The following is a 19,727-nucleotide window of genomic DNA, read 5'->3' as shown; positions in this document are numbered from 1 at the left end:
AGAGAGAGAGAGAGAGAGAGAGAGAGAGAGACCCTTTAATGATGTTTTGTGGGATTTAGAAACCTATTTTATTTCTCTACCCAAATAAGACTATCAAGTTAAGGATACAGTTAAATAAAGTTTGAGGAAGCATCTAAGATGGTATGTTAGCTATTATAAACTTTGCTTTTAATTAACCATTTACTTTCTATCATATATATACACATATATACATATATATGTATGTATATATACATACATATATATACATATTAAGAACATACACACACATATAACATTCTCTAGAATCATGAATTATCTTGTCTCTCTAGCCCTAGCAGTTTTTAAATGTTTTTGCTTTGACTTTGACATGTCAAATTTTATAGATTGACTTTTAGTTTGGAATTAACACATTTCATAAGATATTTTTTAAGTTGGCATTTAATGTTTTTTACTTACTGCTTGTGAGCTAGTTTGGTTTAAAATGCCATTGTTTCTAATTGCAACCACCTCCCTGTTTTCTATCTCTGATGTTTGAAATTATAATACATTTTTCTAAACTTTAAGTTGTTTTAGAGCAAGCAGCAGTTTTTGTTTTTAATAAGATATATTTTGACTGGATTAAGTTTGGTTTCCCTCTTATTATACTAATAAGAATTCATGCATGAAAGACTCTTTGGAATAGTGTACACAATATACAACTTTTCTGTTTTTTAAAATGTTTTCTGCTTCATTGTATTCCAGTAAATTATACTTTTCTTTTTTTTGAATAGTGATAAATTTCAATCAAGAACTTTGCTGTATATACTCTTAGGGGTCATTTCTTTTTTTGAACCTTGATAATACTTATTTATCATGTTCGTTTCACTTCAGACAGTAAAACTTGATTTAATTTTGGGATGTCTTATTTCACTTTCCTTTAAATAGCTGCTATTCTGGCTGGACGCTATGGATGAAACAGAGTGACTAATAGAATAACTTTAAAATATAAATAATCCTAAAAAGTTGAGAATAATTCAAGGCCTCATTTGCTTACATGTATAACATTTCTACGTAGACATAATACCTAATTTCACAGTCTCAGTTATGAGAAATATCTTAGGGAAAACCTAACCTTGAAGGGAGGAGGTTTGATTTAAAAGCCAGAGGTAACTATCTAGAGCAGCGGTTCTCAACCTGTGGGTCGCGAACCCTTTCACAGGGGTCGCCGAGTACTCGTATGTGGGCGTATCTGCATGTGGGCCTGGAGACAGATAGAGGAGCGGTGTCTCGGTTCCTAAGACCATCGAAAATACGTGTTTTCCGATGGTCTTAGGCGACCCCTGTGAAAGGTTGAGAACTGCTGATCTAGAGGCCTTAGCCTTTTTCAAAAACATTATATTATGGAAAATTACACAAAAGTAGGATAGAATAAGGAAATGAACCTCCATGCACCTGCTTCAGTTATTATGTATTCATGGTCAGTCTTGTTTCCTTTAAACTTCTACCCACATAATCCCTCCTGCCATTAGCTCACCTGTAAAAATATATCAGTATGTAGCTCTAAAAGATAAGGAACAGTTAGAAACTAAGTAACCACAGGTTAATTATTACATCAAAAAATTCCTTAATACCAAGTATCCAGTGAGTGTTCAAATTTCTAATCACCTATTTTTGCAGTTTTAGTTAGTATGCGCAATGACCCATGCATTGTGATTGGTTGCAATGTCTTTGAATCTGTGTGTTCTACACATGCCCGCCTCCCTACTCCCATATTTCCCTTGCAATTTATTTGTTGAAGAAATGACTTCGTTTGTCCTACAGTTTCCTAGTTTGGATTGTACCAATTGCATCTCTGTACTTCTGTATACTTAACAGTGAGATCTAGAACCTTGATAAGATTAAGGTTTAATTTGGGAGGCAAGATTACTTCTTAAATGGTGGTTATATTCCATCAGAAGGCACATAATGCCTGCTTTTCTTTTGCCATTAGCAGCCATTTGATACTCAATGCCTAGATCTACTAACAGGAAATCTACTTAATGTCTAGATCTGTTAGTAATAGCTGTTCTTTCACCATACCATGTGCTTTGCTGTCTGAATAATTCTGTCCATGTTGTTTTCTCTACCTGGCCATTCCCTTTCCTCCTCTTCCCACATTGGGAAACCAGTCCATATTCAAGGTCCAGTTCAAACTATAGCTTTATGAAACATTCCCCTGTAGAATCAATAACTGCTGGCTATATTCTTTTATATCATATCTACCATAACTTCACATTGTATTTTTGTTTTTACCTATCTTCTCTACATCAGTGGTCTTCAAAACTTCTGTACCTATCGGCTAAAAATTATGTACCCCAATATGTATAAATTTATAAGTTATATATGTGCTACTATAGCAGCTTGCTCTATGCATTATAAAATATTCAAAAATGGACATTGTAACATCTGATGAAATATTTTTAAAATACTGGTTTTTCTTTTTTCACTAAAGCAATAATGTTTGGGGAAACTGTGTGCTTCCTTTTACAGGTTAACTTTTTTCCACTAAAACATTTTAATAAAATTTGGTAAAAAATAATTAAAAAAACACATGAATCAATGTGCTTCATTTGCTTTTTTTAAATCTTGGTTTTGAACTTTTTGATCAGTGATTCAAAGGTGTGATTCCAGGTTAATTATATTTTGATACTTGGTTTTTAGGCATGATAGCTAACATGCTACAGCTCAAAAACAAGTAGATTGGAATGGAGGAAGTATATTGCTAGGTACCACAAGAATTTGCCTTCCAACTACTGGTTTTAGAACTTGTCTTGTTTGAGATGTTTGTATTTCAATGTCTTGCTAATCATAGTAACCTCACCCCTCAGCTACTATTTCAGCACAGTATGGGTTTAGTGTGAGGTTTATTATTAAGAGCGGATGTAAATTTCTATTTATTTGGTCTCCTAACATTTGATTTTTTTTTTTGGTTGACTTGTCATATCTGATTAGATTACATGGTTTTATGTCGTAATGTAACTGATAAAGTTTGTGTATTAAGAATAACATTTATGTTGATGGTTTTTGGGTTTTGTTATTTGTGTGCCTATATTATTGGTGTTACTTTCATTCTGCCAATTCTTTGCAGGAATGACTTTTACTAGGAAGAAATGGTTACTAGTATATAATATGGTTTAACACCGATACGCTCATTTGGTCCATGTGTCAGATGTTCACCTGTCACACAGGGCACCTATGTCATTCCTCCTTTACATTTTTGACTATTAGATAACTCTAGATGAGTTATTACTTCTTTTAGCTGAGCTCTCATATATCATAATTTGTCACACAATGCTGACTGTGCTAAGAGGGAACAACCAAGAGAAGATGTAACTGTAATTGCTTTCATCCTGGAACTATTCCAGTCCACACTTCTGAGAGAATATTATGGATACCCTGTGTGACAGGTGAACACCTGAAACATGGACCAAATGATGCTACCAGTGCCTATCCATGTGGTATACAGTAATACAACATTTATTTTTATTAACTGCCTTCTCCCCCCTTTTTTTTAGATAAGTGATAATCTCTTTCTGTACTTCATTGGAAAATCTATTTGTGGATTTTGTGACCCCACTTTGGGGATTTTGCTCTATTGTGAGGACAGAAACTGTAAAACTCATCCTTGCTTTTGTAGCGTTAGCATAAGTCCTGGCATGTATTAGGTTTCTATAAGTAATTTTTTGGATGAGAGGCTGAGGAAACTGCCTGACCCAAATGAGGGACTTCTATTAAAAAGTAGTGATAACTATTTGGATGGATATAAAGAATAAGATGTCATATTGAAAAGATAAGTATTAAAAGAGGCTATTGAAAAATAAATGGGATTATGTGGAAAAATTGGCAATACAGTGATACTTATTATGGGAGCAAATAAAAGGTGGAAAAATAAGTTTGTAGGTGTCAAATAACCTGTGAATCGTGATGGCATCACTGAAGTTTTGGTGAAGGGAATCAAGAGAGAAAAGGACAAAACTTCATTTAATTGTTAGGACTTGGTATTTGAATGTAAGTGTGGAAAGTTCCTGTAGATTTCTTTACACATTTTAAATGGTTTTTAGCAAATTACTGTAAACAATTAGTGTATAGAATAGTATTTAATTTTTTTAAATATTGTCTGTTTCAGATGTGACTTAGGTAAGCACATGTTTGAATAGTTTTCACATATTTGTTATCAGAGTAATAAAGACAAACTTTAATTCAGTTTAATATATACAATGTTTTCTTCAAAAAGTAATGCAAGTTATTTTATATGTATTAAATTTAAATGTTTTTTGGTATGATTTTATCTGATTTTGGAACATTTTCTTCATAAGACATTTGTATGATATCTTTAATTACGGGCAGTATACGTTTGTTGTATTGAGGCATGCTATTTTTCTGTTTTTAGAGGTGAGTTTTTAATGTATGTGGGTAAACATAGCTGCTGTGATAAAAGGAAGCTGTTCTTTTTAGAGATACATGCACCAGTTCTTTAATGCTAAATATTTTAATGCTTTTGTCTTTTTGTTTTGTGCTGCTTATAATCATATAATTAGATTTAGTAGATCATCTCCTTAGATGATGGTAATGTTACTTCCTGTCATTCATTCAGTAAATTAGCTTAATGTTTAAAAATGCCGCATTTTTATATATTTGCTTGCCTAATGGTTTTCTTTAGTGATTTAGCTAGAATATAGAGTAGATGATGTTGGCAGGGATGTGGGGGAGGCAGTGCTGGGGATAAAGTCTCAATTTTCACCAAAATTCTTTGACTTGAATGTAAGAAATTTCAGCTCTTCCTTTGCATTTCATACTTGTATTCACCTGTTTATAGCCTTAAATATATTCTTTTTTCTCAGTAGAAGAATCAGAACAGGAAATAGGAAATATAGCTCATATATGTATTTAACATAATCAGTTTACCTACATAGAGAAGGTTATCCAGTTGGTAAATAGCTTTTCTTCCAGTTGCGCATTTCAGTACTTTCTAGCCTGTTCCAATACTAAGAAAAGGTGTGCAAAAAAGAGGATAAATATGAATAAAGAGTGAATGGAAGCAGGTGAAATAAATATGGCCCAATGAAGATAGGAAATGTCATAGTATACATAGTCAATTCTCAGGTAAAGAATCCAAGAACTAGAAACGATAAGACTAATGGGACAGAATATGGTAAGTGGACCAAAATTTAGATATTTAGAAAATTGTATCGAGACTTGAGAGTTACTTCAGGATATTAAAAATAGTGTATATTCAGAGTTGAGAATTACTTTAGGGTAGTAAAAGTCTCTATGTTTTATTACGTACAAGGCGCCACCAAATTTAATATTGCTAAGATTAAATAAAAGGCTTTGTTGGAGGAGGTGTGAGGTTTGATGAAGAATATAATCTGTACATTGAGAATCTTAATTTGGACTAATTGTACTAAAAGAGTAACCTGACTTTTTGAAAAATAATTTCAGAAGTATTACTATATAGTATTAACTTTGCTGTTGTCATCAAAACAAGAACACTCAAATTTAAATTCTGTACACTTAGACAAAAATGATAGTACTGCTTTATCCCTCAGCAAAAGAAAAATTTTCATTAAAGGGAAACCTTTAGAATAACTAGTATGAAATAGGTAACATATTTGACACATTGAGATTTTTTTTATTTGTGCCTATAACAAGGTATGTGACCTTAGTTAAATAAACTTGGCCACTGTAACCTTAATAGTTTTCAATCGGCCAATTGGTAAAGACTGAATACAAAGCTATAATTTTATGGTGTGGAAAGTAACAGTGTAGAATAGAAGATTATGCCTAAATCATCCCAAATCTCACATTTAAAGGGCAGAGTACAAATCTCACATTTAAAGGACTGGCTTAGGTTTCAGATATTTTTCTCATCTAGCATATATTCAAGTGGAGATAGTAGGGTAAAGAGAGCGACAATATGAAAATAAATCAGGCATGTATTAGCAAATGAGTGTAACAACCTGAATTACTGGGCCAGTTTTATTGTTTAAATTAATTGTATATTTTACTACTTATAGGTTGCACTCAGTGTTTGAAAGGTTATTGAAATGGGTTACTTGGTACTCACTGGTGTAAGATTTTTAGTGTAGAATGAGGCTAATAATAAAATGACCCATAATAAACCCAGGATTTTTAGTTTGCTAAATAACTTCTTATAATTGGAAAGAGAAAACATGTTTGACAACCTAAAGCACCATGTAACTCACATTTTAATAAAAACAGTTGGGAAATGTTTTAAATAATGTATTTATATGGAAATAACCCAATGGTAAGTAGGTGAAATGTATTTCAAAATTGATAGAACTTTAATTCCTTTTAAATTTGCCACATCTGGATCCCAACAGTAATTATTTAAGAGTGTATGTGAGTGTCAGTTTAACTGAAAACTAAGAGCTCTTCGTTACCAAATAGTGGATCCAGATGTCACAACAAACCATTCTTTCTCAATAAGGCCATAAAGCTTTCCTCCTCATACCTAGTTTTATTTTAGTATTGTGTTCTTTACCATTCATTGAGTGAGTGACCTTGGGCAGAATTTTTAACTTTAGAACTGCAGTATCTTTATTTATAGAATGTTATCTTAAATATCTTTCTTACTGGTTAAAAAGATAAAATGTGTATATTGAAGGTACTTTGTAACAAAACTTAGTTATTGGATTTAACATGGCTGAACTTGTCAAAATAACGCATTAAGGACTGATGGTTTTGTCATATCCAGAATACTTACTTTTGAAAGGTATAATTATAATAATTTTAGTAAATTCCCTTATTTGGGAGTTAATAAAATAAGTTGACTTAATTATGTAACGTATATTTTTAAAATCATTTCTTATAATTTGTGGCGTGAAGTCTGGGAAAGAGAAATTGGTATTCAGAAATGATATATAGTGTATAACTAGGAGATAGGGAAGAATTTTTATTTAAATTTTTAATAGAGATACTATCTTAAATATACTTTTTATTAAATGTGTATGATCAAGGGAAATTATAACTAGTATTTTAGTAATACTTCTATTTTTCAAACTTTTCAGTTTTACAATGTCACTTTTGACTATTAAGTCTGGGATTTTGTTGTTGTTGATGTTTTGCCCCTTCTGGGAGGTTTTTGGTTTCTTTAATAGAATTTCTTTTATATTTAAATAGAATAAAAATGGTAAATGTCTATATTGTTGGTTAACTATTAAAGGATACTGATTTTTTGTTTGTTTAATCACCTTTTAGAGCAAGAACTTAAAAATTTTTATCCTTTTCTCTGTCTTCATTTTTCCTCCATACATTCTTTGCCCATAGAGAATAGATTCACTCATTGATACATGGTTGGAGATATTCTTTTCATAACTTGAGAAAAGCAAAGCTGGAGTGCTAAGGTGACATCTAAAAGGAAGAAGGGTGTTAGCATAATGCTACAAAAAATAGTGAATCAAGTTTGGCGTCCTCTAAGCTCACTATTGGATAACATAGTTCAATCAAATAGTCTTTGCACATTGTAGAAATTAGGGTATGCAAATTGAAGAACTCTTTAAAGTTGTTTGAAAAGCCTAATTTTCGTTACTTTACAGATGTTCCATTTAAGCAGACCTCTTCCGTAGCCATAGCTGGAGCTGTAATTGGAGCTGTCCTTGCCCTTCTCATCATCGCTGTCTTTGTGACTGTGCTGCTGACTCCTCGAAAAAAGAGACCAGCCTATCTTGACAAAGTGTAGGTAACTTTTTTGCCTGTGTTCAACTATGAATACTCAGTATGTCAGCCTTTATACCTTTACAGCTACTCATACATAAAGTGTCTGAGGATGAAAGTAAAGCTGCTGTTAGGTCTTTGTGAGATGACCATGGTTCATCGCGCAGCGTCTCAAACTACATCTTGGTAAATAAACAGTGTCAAGGGGCTGCTGGAGACAAATAGACTAGACATCTTTTTCACCTACAGTACATTAGACAGCTTTCCAAATGGTAATATGATGACACTATGTTGCCCTGCTTTTTGAATAAAAATGCAGGTAGGTCTTTGATGTAGCTGAAAGGCAGATACAAAAAGTCTTAGAAGTGTAATTGGTTCTTCAGATTGTGTATACCTGTCTTATGTAAAGATATAAATTAACTTTCAACTGCTAACAGTTATTCAATACATCGAGTTTAAAAGTTTTTTTCCTCAAATTTTGGTTTTGGTGAATTATAAAATGTGCCTCATTTTTATTTGAAGAGAAAGCAGTGTTCTGGGCTCAGTCATTGAGATAGAATTATAAAGCAGAAATTGTTCTTTGCTGTAGAATCAAAAGACCAATGTCCCACTTTATTTAATTCCATCAATAGCTTTGTTGCTTCATCTGTGAAATGTGAATAATATGTACTCTTCCTTCTTACTGCACATGGTTGTGATGAGAGTAGAGTAAGATAATGTTGTTTATGGACTGTGAAGTTCTATACAAAATGGCATTATTTCTTATGTAGTTATTGCAATTTTTATATTAGGACATAAGGCTGGCTCTCAAAGAATGTATTGTCTTCATAAATGCTTTGTGTATGTCTCGAATCTGGCACAGTTATAGGACTGATCTTTTGGATTGAAGACACTTGGATGTTAGTCTCAGCTCTGCCACACTCAAATTAGGAGTCTGACCATAAACAAGTCACACCACTTCCATGAGCCTCAGTTTTCTCACTTACATTACCTATGGCATCTTGGAGCTATAAATTTGTTGTCATTTTTGTTAGATGAAAGGAACTAATTACTTTAAAAAGACTGTAAAGTACTCTTTCAGTGCAATACCTGTAAGACTGGATGGAGTTTTTTAATATTTCAAGAGTAACTAGCATTTGTGTAACTTCATCTTAGTTCCTACATTACCTTAGGCTTTTCTATAATTTCAAAAACATAATTTACTTGTAGGCTAGTAACTCTATATAACCATTCTGTTGTTTGAATTCTATTCATTTAAAATAATATTTCATGCCCACATTAAGACGTTATTAGACCACACAAAATTTGTAATTATTTTGGCCTATATAGCTTTCATTCTCTTTATTCTTTAATACAGGTAACATTTTTGTTTGGTTTACTTATCCTAAGTATTGAAAGTTACTTATCTGTGCTCTTCAAAAGTATGAGAATACATAAAAATTTATTTTCTAAAATGCAAAGCACTATAGGATACATTTATTTCTGTTTTTTTGTAACTCGACAATGTTTAAAATACATGAAATATATATTTTTTAAATAAACCAGATCATTTTGGCAAAAGGAAATGCATTTTCTAAAGTTGTAATGATCCCTTTATTTCATGTTGCAAGATTTATAATGGTCTATAGATTGAAAATCTTAATTTGCATGATTTTTGCATGAATATTTTAAGAGTGACCATCCTTTTGAAAATTAGTTTTGGAAGTGTTTCCAAAATACAGTATAAACTTTTTTCATTATCATTTTATGAGATATAGTCTTTTAAATTACTTTTATGACACTTTGAAGGTAGTGCCTTCCATTACACACATATTTGACTGCCTTTAATGTATTGGTAGGCACAGTTAGATGTAAAAATGTGTAATACGTAAGTAAACTGGTCATGTACTAGATTACTTGCTTAGTAATAATTTGCAAAAAATGCTTCTATTTGAGTTGCTTCTTTAAATATTAATCGAATAGATTGTCTTAAACACTGGAACCTTTAAAACCGATTTACTTTTTCCCCCGTCTATTATAAGTTAATGGAAATATGAGCTAAATTAAACATGCAGTGTACACTAATATAAATATTAGTATGAGGAAAATAGCCTCAAAATTTAAGAATCTTGTTTTTCCTCTTGTTTATTATTTTTTTTAATTTTTGCTAAATGTAGAAGTCACATTTTTAAACCATTTTAATGCAGGATTGACCTTCCACCCACACATAAACCACCTCCTATGTATGATGGACGATCCCCCCCTTTGCCTCAAAAAGACCTTCTATTTCAGGTAAGTGTTCATGAGCACACTTAAAATGAAATGAAATAGAAAGTGTTAAGCAATGTATATTATTTGTTTCAAAAAAATATCCAGTCATGGTATATTAATTATTACATAAAAATATGTACCGTATTTGCCAGCGTATAAGACGATTTTTTGGCCCTGAAAAATATGCCTCCAAGTGGGGGGTCGTCTTATACGCCAGGTACACTTCAGATAGACTGCCCATAGTGCTTGCCCCGTGCCATAGTGGCCTCCCGATGCCCGCCCACTTCATTCCACATACCGTTCAGGCATCAGCAGCGCTGCTGGGTGTATGCTCGGCTGTGTGCGATTTTGCGAGTGGTAAATTCGGGTTACCGTATATTTCTTTACATATGCATTGAAGATTTGCGATTTTGCGCTATCATGATGCCTGTTAGAATGTTGAAGAGCTCACACTTGCGCACTAGTGAGGTCCCAGGGAGATGCTGATGCAAGGGTGGACCAGACTGCTATAGTGACAGGGCGGGCAAACAGGGAGCAGGGACCAATCAAATCAGGCTTTGTATACAGCCAACAGCCAACCACAATACTGTACCATTGTACAGTACAGCATAGAAAATGTCGACCAGTCAAACCCCTATCATCCCTATCATGGCACCAGCCAAAAGAAAGAAGTATGATGCAAATTTTAAACTGAAAGTTATAAACTTTGCTAAGGAAAATAATAATTGTGCTGCTGCAAGACAATATGGAGTAACAGAAAAGATGGTTCGGGACTGGAAATCAAATGAGAAAGCATTAAAGAGTATGCCAAGGGGTAAGTGTGCATTAAGAAGAGGCACCCCACACTGGCCAGAACTCAAAAAACATGTAGCAGACATGGTGGCTCAACATCGCCAAAACGGTTATGTGGTGACACGAAATACAATACGCTTGTTTGCACTTCAGTGGGCCAAATCAAATCTGATATTGTTTTACCTTTTATTTGGTGTGTGGAAGGTGTGCGGAAGAGGGGGTAGTCTTATACGGCGAGTAATAACAAACTCTGTATTTTGAGTGGAAATGTTAGGGGGTCGTCTTATACGCCCAGTCGTCTTATACGCCGGCAAATACGGTAACCATTTCTCTGGAACATATTGGGGATCAAATTGGTCTACAAATTGGTAAGTAGAAAAAAGTTATGGCCACTAAGACAAATCAAAACTGTATTAGGAGTACAAATTTTTACTAAAAGCTTATGGCTGAAGATTTATTGTTAATACAGTTTTATTCATATACAGATTCATTATAAAATATGCATTTTTATATAAAATAAAAGGTAGGAAAATTGAATGTCTTTGGTAGGGTATGATGAAGAGCCTTTTCTCCTTGGAGTCTGTTTTGTTTTGTTTCATTTCAGTATACTTAATGTCTACATTTTAGCGTTCCTTTATTTACCAACAAAAGGTTTACATTACAATTTAAAAGTCTGGCTATGAATATTGGATCCCCAGTTACATTTATGATACCTTTTAAAGTTTCTTTTGGAATCAGTTTACAGTAATTCATGTAAAAGGATTGATTCAGTGTTTCTATCTCATGTTCTTTCTATACCTAGATTAACATGCTCTACTTGGGAAAGTTTAAACCATCAGAATATTTGAATGCATATATTCTTAGCTTTAGTGTTTTTGTTTTTGTTTTTTTTCCTCTGTCACCCATGCAACCTAATGGGGCTCTAACCCTATATTGGGGTTTTATTACCTGTGGCAGTGTTCTTTAATATTTTCTTCCTAAAATATGTCCTATATCTTCAGCTTGAATAAGGCAAATCATTTGCCCACCAATTAATTTATTTAATTTGGTGGAAAAACTCCAAGGGAATATATCTGTTAAGATGTTATCAGTTTCTGTTCCTTTGTTGACCATATAGTCAGTCTCCTCCTGCCCAAGCACAGGGCAGGGAGGAGCATCCCCTAGCATGTGCACTCGACAACGGGCACCAGCTTTGTCATCTTACACAAGTTTGGTGTCTTAGGGGCGCAGACATGCCATCTTTCCTAACCTCTTGACTTCACATAAAGAGTGTAGCTTCACATTTCTTTTGATGATAAATGAGCTTGACAAGTAGTGTGAAATGTCAACAAAATATTCAACTAGATTTGTTGTGAATTGCTACAGAAGGATAGCTGTCTTCCTTCCTCAACAAATCTAGTAGTTAACCAGAGGGTTTCTAGATTCAGTTTTGGGAATGTTTTTAGAATGTTGTTAGTAATTTTCTGGGACAATTCTAACTGCATATATTTTTATTCTTGTCTCTAAAATCAATTGAATATACAACTTGTTATTAATATTTTCAAATTAAATATTTTTAAAAGCTTATGAATTGGAAAAAAATCATGTGGCTCAGATCATGTAGCCTTAATATTAGTTAAGAAAATATGAATGCTATATATGTAGGCCCTTCTAAATAAGCAAAAGGAAGATTTTTCTTGAATGACTTGAGTTAACAGTGGTGCAAACTGTAATTTTTAGTATCCTTGAAGTCAGAGAAGGAAGGCTTCCTGGATGGATCAATTTTGGAGGCAGGAGTTTTGAAACTTGTGATTAAATAATTCAGTTGTTGATTAGAGTAATTTGACTTGTACTAAACTGCATAATTAAAAGGATAAACCTGGGTGGAAATGAAGAGTTATGTGGAAAAGGAATCGAAATTTTAGAAAGACAATTGATGGGAGAGCACCTGCATTGGATAACAACATTGGACTTTGGGAGTCAGAGGCCATTTAGTAATATTGTAACTTTGTCTTCATCTATAAAATTAAGCAGTTGAAAAATATAATTATTTGTTTTCCTCTTCTAGCTATAAAATTGAGTCCATAAAATATTCCTAAGGGTCGGCTGGCCGAGTGGCTCAGTTGGTTAAGAGCTCGCTCAAGAGTTTGAGCTCTGAGCAACAGTGGTTCGATGCCTGGCCCGATCTGAGCTGCTGCTGAGCTGCCAACAGCTGGCAGGATGGCTCAGCTAAAAAAAAATATATATATATATTCCTAAGGGTCAACTAGTTACTATCGTTTTGCTTAGGAGAGTCAGAACTTGAGTTGGAGATGAAATAATTCTTAATTCTATAAAGCTTTTAAGAATAATTTGGGATAAACTCATTATCCATAAGTAAGACAATTTATAAATCATGCATTATAATGTCATGTTAACTATATGGCTGTTTGTGTTTTAACAGAGATCACTGTTGTTAGGAACCTAAATATCCTCCCAGACTTGTTCCATGAATTGACTTTCATGTGTACAGCATTCATATTTAAATCTACAGATATTTTTTTAAAAACACAAATGTGGTCATAGAATACATATTGTTCTAGAAATTGTTTTTCCACCCTATTACAGACCAGTAGTTTTCAGAGTGGCCAATGTTGCCACCATTATCAAAATCCTCTGGGTTGTTAAAAATGAAGATTCTTGAACACAATTTCAGGTTTATTGAATCAAAATCTCTGGGGTTGGAGACAGTGGTCATTTTATCTAGCTCACCAGGTGAATTTTAATACACATTCAAGCTTAAAAACCATTGCTGTCTCTGTATCTCATTCTTAATGGCTATAATAGTATTCCATCATGTTGATATACTACAAATTACCTAATTATTTTCCTAGATTGTTTCCATTTTTTTTCCATAACTATAATTGTTGTAATGAGGGTACTTTTATATACTTGATTATACACAAGTATTCATAAAACATATGCAAAAAAATAGAATTACTGTGATTTTTTTTTTTTTACATTTAAATGATGCCATATTGCTGGCCAAACTGGCTGTATCAATTTACAAGTACATTCCCATAAATAGTACAGTAATCCACCCTTATCTGTGATTCCACTTCCTAGTTTGTTACACAGTCCAAAAATATTAAATGAAAAATTCAGAAATAAACAATTTATAATTTTTATATTGTGTGTTGTTCTGAGTAGTGTGATGAAGTCTTGCATCATCCTGTTCTACCTCATTTGGGACAGGAATTATCCCTTTGTCCAGTGTATCCAGGCTGTATACGCCACATAAGTCACTTAGTAGCCATCTCAGTTATCAGATCAGCTGCTATGGTATCACAGTACTTGTGTTTAAGTAATCCATGTTTTACTTAATAATGGCTCCAAAACCATTCGCATAACTTTTATTACAGTATATTGTTATAATTTTCTATTTTTCTAGTAGTTACTGTTAATTTCTTTCTATGCCTAATTTATAAATTAAACTTTATCATAGGTATGCATGTATAGGAAAAAACATAGTGTATAAGAGTTGGTATTATCTGTGGTTTCAGGCATCTGCTAAGGGTCTTGGAACATATCCACATGGATAAGGGGGGAACTATTGTGTATTAAAACCCATTTTCCTCTTTAATACTGTTTAGTGGAGGGTTTTTTTTTCCAGTTTTATAAAACTGGAAAAATAGCTAGCTCATTTAAAAGCTTTGTAGATTACTTGATGAAGTTTTATGACTGCCTATTTGTTGTTCTGTAAACTACCTATTTCCATAATTTTTAAAATTTTCAGTTACTTTTTGAACTTTGCTTGTTAAATTTTTAACTACTCTGATATGGACAATATTTTGTCTTACATTCATCTCTTATTTTTCAACTTTATAGTTTTTATACATAAGGTTTAAGTCTTTATGTAGTTAAATCTGTTTGTCGTTTTCCTTATAGTTTCTGGAAGTTGTATAAAGTCTTTCTTTTTTTTTTAAATATGTTTTCCACATCTCTTATTACATTTATTTTAGGCATTTTAATTTTAAATGGGGTTCTCCCCACCCAATCCCCATGGCTTAATATTAGCATATATAAATGCTTTGGCTTTTTAATATGAATCTTGTATCTAGGCTCTTCTCTCAAGTTTCATATTCATTTTAATAGTGTTTTAGTTTGTTTCCTTGAATTTTCTAGTATGCTATCTACTTGCTACAAATAACAAGCTATGTTTTTTTATTCCTTGTTTATTTTGTGTGTGTTTTTTGTTTTCTTTTTTTTGTTTTTGTTTTTTTTTGTTTTTTTGTTTTTTTGCAATGATTAGGACCTCTAGCAGAATGCTAAATGCTGACAGTTGGAGGGGACTTTATCTTACTCAGCTTCAAATCCAGCATGAAATACTGAACGCTGATATAAATGTCTTTCTATTAAAATTTTGGACAATGCTGTACATTCTATGAATAATGCTATTTTTTAGCCTTGTATTGGAAGAGTTGTATACTTTGATGTGAAAAACAAAATATTTCCCAAACTAACTAAAATGATCCAGGGAACATTTTCAGGGAAATAATATCTAATGAATACATTTTGGTTTCGGATACAGAAAAATCTCGACATTATATACATGTTTTAGAATATTCTGTGTTTCAGCCTAAAATAGCATTTATTCTTGGAAAGTCAGGACTAGTAGATTCCTTGAAACAGATACTGTTACTTGACTATACAAGTCTTTAAAAGGCCATTTTTTTCTACAGGCGGTAGGTAATTCTTTAACACTTACCTGGCAATTTAAACATTTAAACGTTTTATGACTATATATGAGACTGTTTTGTTTTGATTCCAGCATGAATAGTATGTACATTGCTCCTTGGTATCCAAATTTGTGGTACAGAAAGTGTAGTAAGATGAATCATATTCCCTTTGATTTATAAAATAAGATAAAAAGTGGAAAACTGTGTTATGACTAGAACTCAAACATTCACAGACTATGCAGTTTTAGAAACATGATGTTTCTATTTGTTAGTGTGGTCTAGCCTAGAGTTAGAGATATGCCCTCCAGGTATCTTAATTTCAGTTACCAATTATGCCATATTTCACGTAAGGCTTTCTTAAACTTATCACCCTACTACTCTTTTATTTTTTTTTTAAAGAGAGTTGATTTATTTATTTTTTTTTAAAGATTTTATTGGGGAATTGAGGGGAGGGGAACAGCGTTGGGACTCGGGGAAGGGGAACAGACAGGTAGACAAGTTGTTGTTTTGTTTTTCAGTATAGTTGTGGAGGATGTTGCTTCACTGGCTCAAGCTGGCACCATCATTGCGCTCTTCCCGATTGAGGCAGATCAGTCGCCGGTCTCTGGATGGCTGCTCACTGCGGCTGCTGGCCGCTCACGCTGGCTGCTGGCTACACACGGTAGCTTAAGGCAGCCCACTGCAGCAGGGGACTGCAGCTTACGCTGTCGCCAGCGACTCACAGCAGCCCAGCTCCAGGTCGAGCTGTTGTTCAGCATCTCAGCTGTGGAGGGCAGTGTCACTGGCCCTCATATGTGGGATCCGAACTGGGGCCCTCTGGCATCCCAAGGCAGTTCTTAACCATTGCGCCACTCGGCCGGCCCTTAAAGATTTTTTATTGGGGAATTGGGGGGATGGGAACAGTGCTGGGGAATTGGGGGAAGGGGAACAGACAAGTTGCTATTGTTTTGTTCTTTAGTCTAGTTGTGGAGGATGTTGCTTCACTGGCCCAAGTTGGCACCATCATTACGCTCTTCCCGGGTGAGGCAGACCAGTCGCAGGCTTCTGGACGGCCGGACAGTGTCACTGGCCCTCATATGTGGGATCCGAACCGGGGCCCTCTGGTGTCCCAAGCCAGTTCTTAACCATCATGCCACTCGGCCAGCCCCCTACTACTCTTTATAGTTTTATAGATTCCCATTATTTCTTCTCAAAGCTCACCTTCCCAACACACCACTGCCATTTCCCAATAATATTTTTTAAGTTAGTTAAGCTTCTTGTGTTAATTATAATTATCATCAATGGTGTGGTTTTCTCCCAGGATCTGAATATTTTAACATGTTTTCAGATGCTACCAGTAGTTATGAGCTTTGGGGTCAGGGAGAAGGGAAGGAGGGAGATAATAGAAGAGTTAATATTTTTCTTCCAAATTGAAGGAAATTATATGGCTGGGTGGATTCTTCAAATAAATGAGGATTGAGTATTTCTAGCATGGTTTTGCCCTTGAGTAGCAAAAAAGTTTTCATCTTTTATATTGCCTCCAGTTAATAGACAGTGGCAATTAATTAGACAAGTGAAAGAATTGTGGAGCCTTGTTCTGGTCTGAGGGTAAAAGTTTTGTGATCAACGAAGCTTGGATAAAATAATGATTTATAAACTAATAACACTGAAATATATTCAAATATAGATGTAACATTTGAAGTATAAAGGGTTGATATTTTTATTAAATCAAAGCTCTTACTAATGAATAAATTAGTAAATGAGGAAAAAATAAACCTACTTTATAAGGTTTTATAGGGATTAATAAATTACCATAGGTTACATCCTTGGAACAGCGCCTAACACATATTAATAGTAAACTATATGTTTGCTGTTATCATTGTTGTTTATTTAAAAAGAAGTTATGTGATTATTAATAAAAATATTGAAGAGACCAATCAGTGAAATTATTTTAGTAAAAGTATAAAACTGATACTACTTTGACTCATGTAAACTCAACATCTGTTTCTTTTGGAAATTATTGATACTTTTATTATATACTTAGTAATGCTTGGAATGAAATTAAAATGTATGAAGTGTACATTTTTGATTCATAGTTCTGGTCTTGTTTTTTTCTATGTCATTCATTTATCAAACAAATATTACTTGAGTACTTAATATGTTCCAGTACTGGGAATACATAGCTAATAAAACAAATAAAATTACTATCTTTATGGAGCTTACGTTTTTAGTGACAAATAGATAAATACCTATGATGACATCTTTTTTTTTTCCTTTATTAAAAAGAATTTTATTGAAGGCTGATTGGCATACAACAAACTATATATATTTAAAGTGTGAGTTCAATACATTTTACATACTTTACACAAACACATACGTACATACATACATACAAACATACATACATACATACCTGGGAAACATCACCACAATCAAGACAACGCACATAGCCATCATTTTCATAAGTTTTCTTGTGCCCCTTTGTAATCTTTTCCACTCATCTTTCCCTTGTCCCCCCTTCCACATCCTCAGAGAACCAATCACAGATTGCTTTCTGTGTATACAAGTATATATTAGTTTACATGTTCTTTAGTTTCATATACTACAATTATACAGTATGTTCTCTTCTTTGGTCTCACCATATAATAATTTGGGGATTCCTTTATGTTTGTTGATCAATAGTTCATTCCTTTTAGATAGGTGTAACTTATGGGTATACTACATTTTTTAATACATTTACCTGTTGATAGACAATTCTGTAGTTTCCATTTTGGGGCTATTACAAACAATACTGCCTTGAACAATTACATGTAAGTCTTTGTGTACACCTGTGTTTTCATTTCTGTTGGGTAAATGCCTAGGTATAAAATGGCTGGATCCATATGGTGTAAATGTTGCTTAAAAAGTGTCAATTTGTAAGAAGATGCTAATTGTCATCCTAAGTGATTTTACCATTTATGTCCCCACCAGCAGTGCATGAGTTGCTCCATACCCACCATTTGCTATGAACAGCTTTTTAAAAATTTTAGACACTCTTAATAAGTGTGTGGTTGTATTTTATTATGATTTTAATTTGTAGTTTTTCCTAGTTACTAATATGTGGAACTTTTATTTATTTTTTTCATTTGCTGATTTATCATTTGTTTATCTTCTTTGGTGAAGTTTCTGTCCAAATATTTGCTTACTTTTTTTTATTGGATTATTTTTTTACTATTAAGTTTTGAGAGTTCTTTGCATATTTTGTGTGATGGATAGCATATTTGTGTCTCCCCAAAATGCATATTTTGGAACCCTACTTCCTAATGTGTTGGTATTTGGAGATGGAGCCTTTGGGAAGTAATTAGGTCCTGAGGGTGGAGCCCTCATCATAGGATTAGTGCCCTTATCAGAAGACACAGGAGAGAACTGATTTGTCTCTCTGCTCACTGCCATGTGAGGAGACAGTAAGAAGACAGATGTCTGCAAACTAGGAAGAGGGCCCTCAACAAGAACCAAAATCTTAGACAAATAGGAGGCTTGGAGTTTCCAACCTCCAGATCCATGAGGAAGAAATGTTTGTTCTTTAAGCCACCCAGTCCATGGTAATTTCTTAAAAGACCCCTAGTGGAATAAGACATTTTGGATACAAGTCCTTTGTCAGATTGTGATTTGGAAATATTGGGTCTTCGAGAAAGGCATGATGTACTTTCCTATGTTTTTCAATGCAAAAATGCGTCATGACTTTCCCGACGACCCAATACTTCCCCTTGCTCTTGCTTGTCATTCTTTTAATAGTGATTTTTAAAGAGCAGAAGTTTCTTAATTTGCATGAAGTCCAATTTATAAGATGACAATGTAATGCCATGCTTTTTCTTTGGATTGGGGGTGTTAATACCTATTTTTGTTAGTTGCTATTAATAAAGTTAATATATTTTTATGATACATCATTGTATTTTTCCTGTATAAACTTCATCACGAATAAGGAAATTTAGTTAATTAATGGAAACACAGTAGTTTTCCCTGGTTACTAGAGTTTCTTCAGTATCTAGTATCCTGAGGAGAAATAAACAGTTACAAGTAATTCTCATCTCACCTGAGAAATACGGAAATTCGGAAGACTTGGCCTCTCTAATAGTGTTTTTTCCCCATGCCACCAGTCACCATGAATGTTCTATTCATTTCTGTATCAGCCACATTAATTAGCACAGAGAACATGCTTCATAATTTATCGGAACAGTCCTGAGGGGGGGGGGGCATTAGGATTAAGAAAAGAGACAGAATAGAGAGAGTTACCGGGAGGACTCCAGTAAATACTGAAGCCCCGAGTTTATTTTCCAACATCCTTATATACAT

At 33.6% G+C, this 19,727-nt stretch overlaps 1 protein-coding gene across 4 annotated transcripts in view; it reads left to right on the top strand.

Moving 5' to 3' along the window:
• Nucleotides 1–19,727, top strand: part of NECTIN3 (nectin cell adhesion molecule 3) — a 119,982-nt gene that overhangs the window by 59,822 nt on the left and 40,433 nt on the right. For 3 of the 4 annotated variants that reach the window (XM_019629304.1, XM_019629305.1, XM_019629306.1), the window contains exons 6-7: nucleotides 7,560–7,698; nucleotides 9,864–9,948. In XM_019629304.1, the coding sequence (XP_019484849.1) occupies nucleotides 7,560–7,698; nucleotides 9,864–9,948 (224 nt within the window). Of the gene's footprint in view, nucleotides 1–7,559; nucleotides 7,699–9,863; nucleotides 9,949–19,727 lie in introns of those variants that run through there. The other variant, XR_002122419.1, reaches the window with a different exon arrangement.

Source organism: Hipposideros armiger, unplaced genomic scaffold, assembly GCF_001890085.2.
Source record: "Hipposideros armiger isolate ML-2016 unplaced genomic scaffold, ASM189008v1 scaffold_837, whole genome shotgun sequence".
Lineage (NCBI taxonomy): Eukaryota > Metazoa > Chordata > Mammalia > Chiroptera > Hipposideridae > Hipposideros > Hipposideros armiger.
The sequence above is the reverse complement of the archived record's forward strand: the minus strand, read 5'-3'. Positions and strand labels throughout refer to the sequence as shown.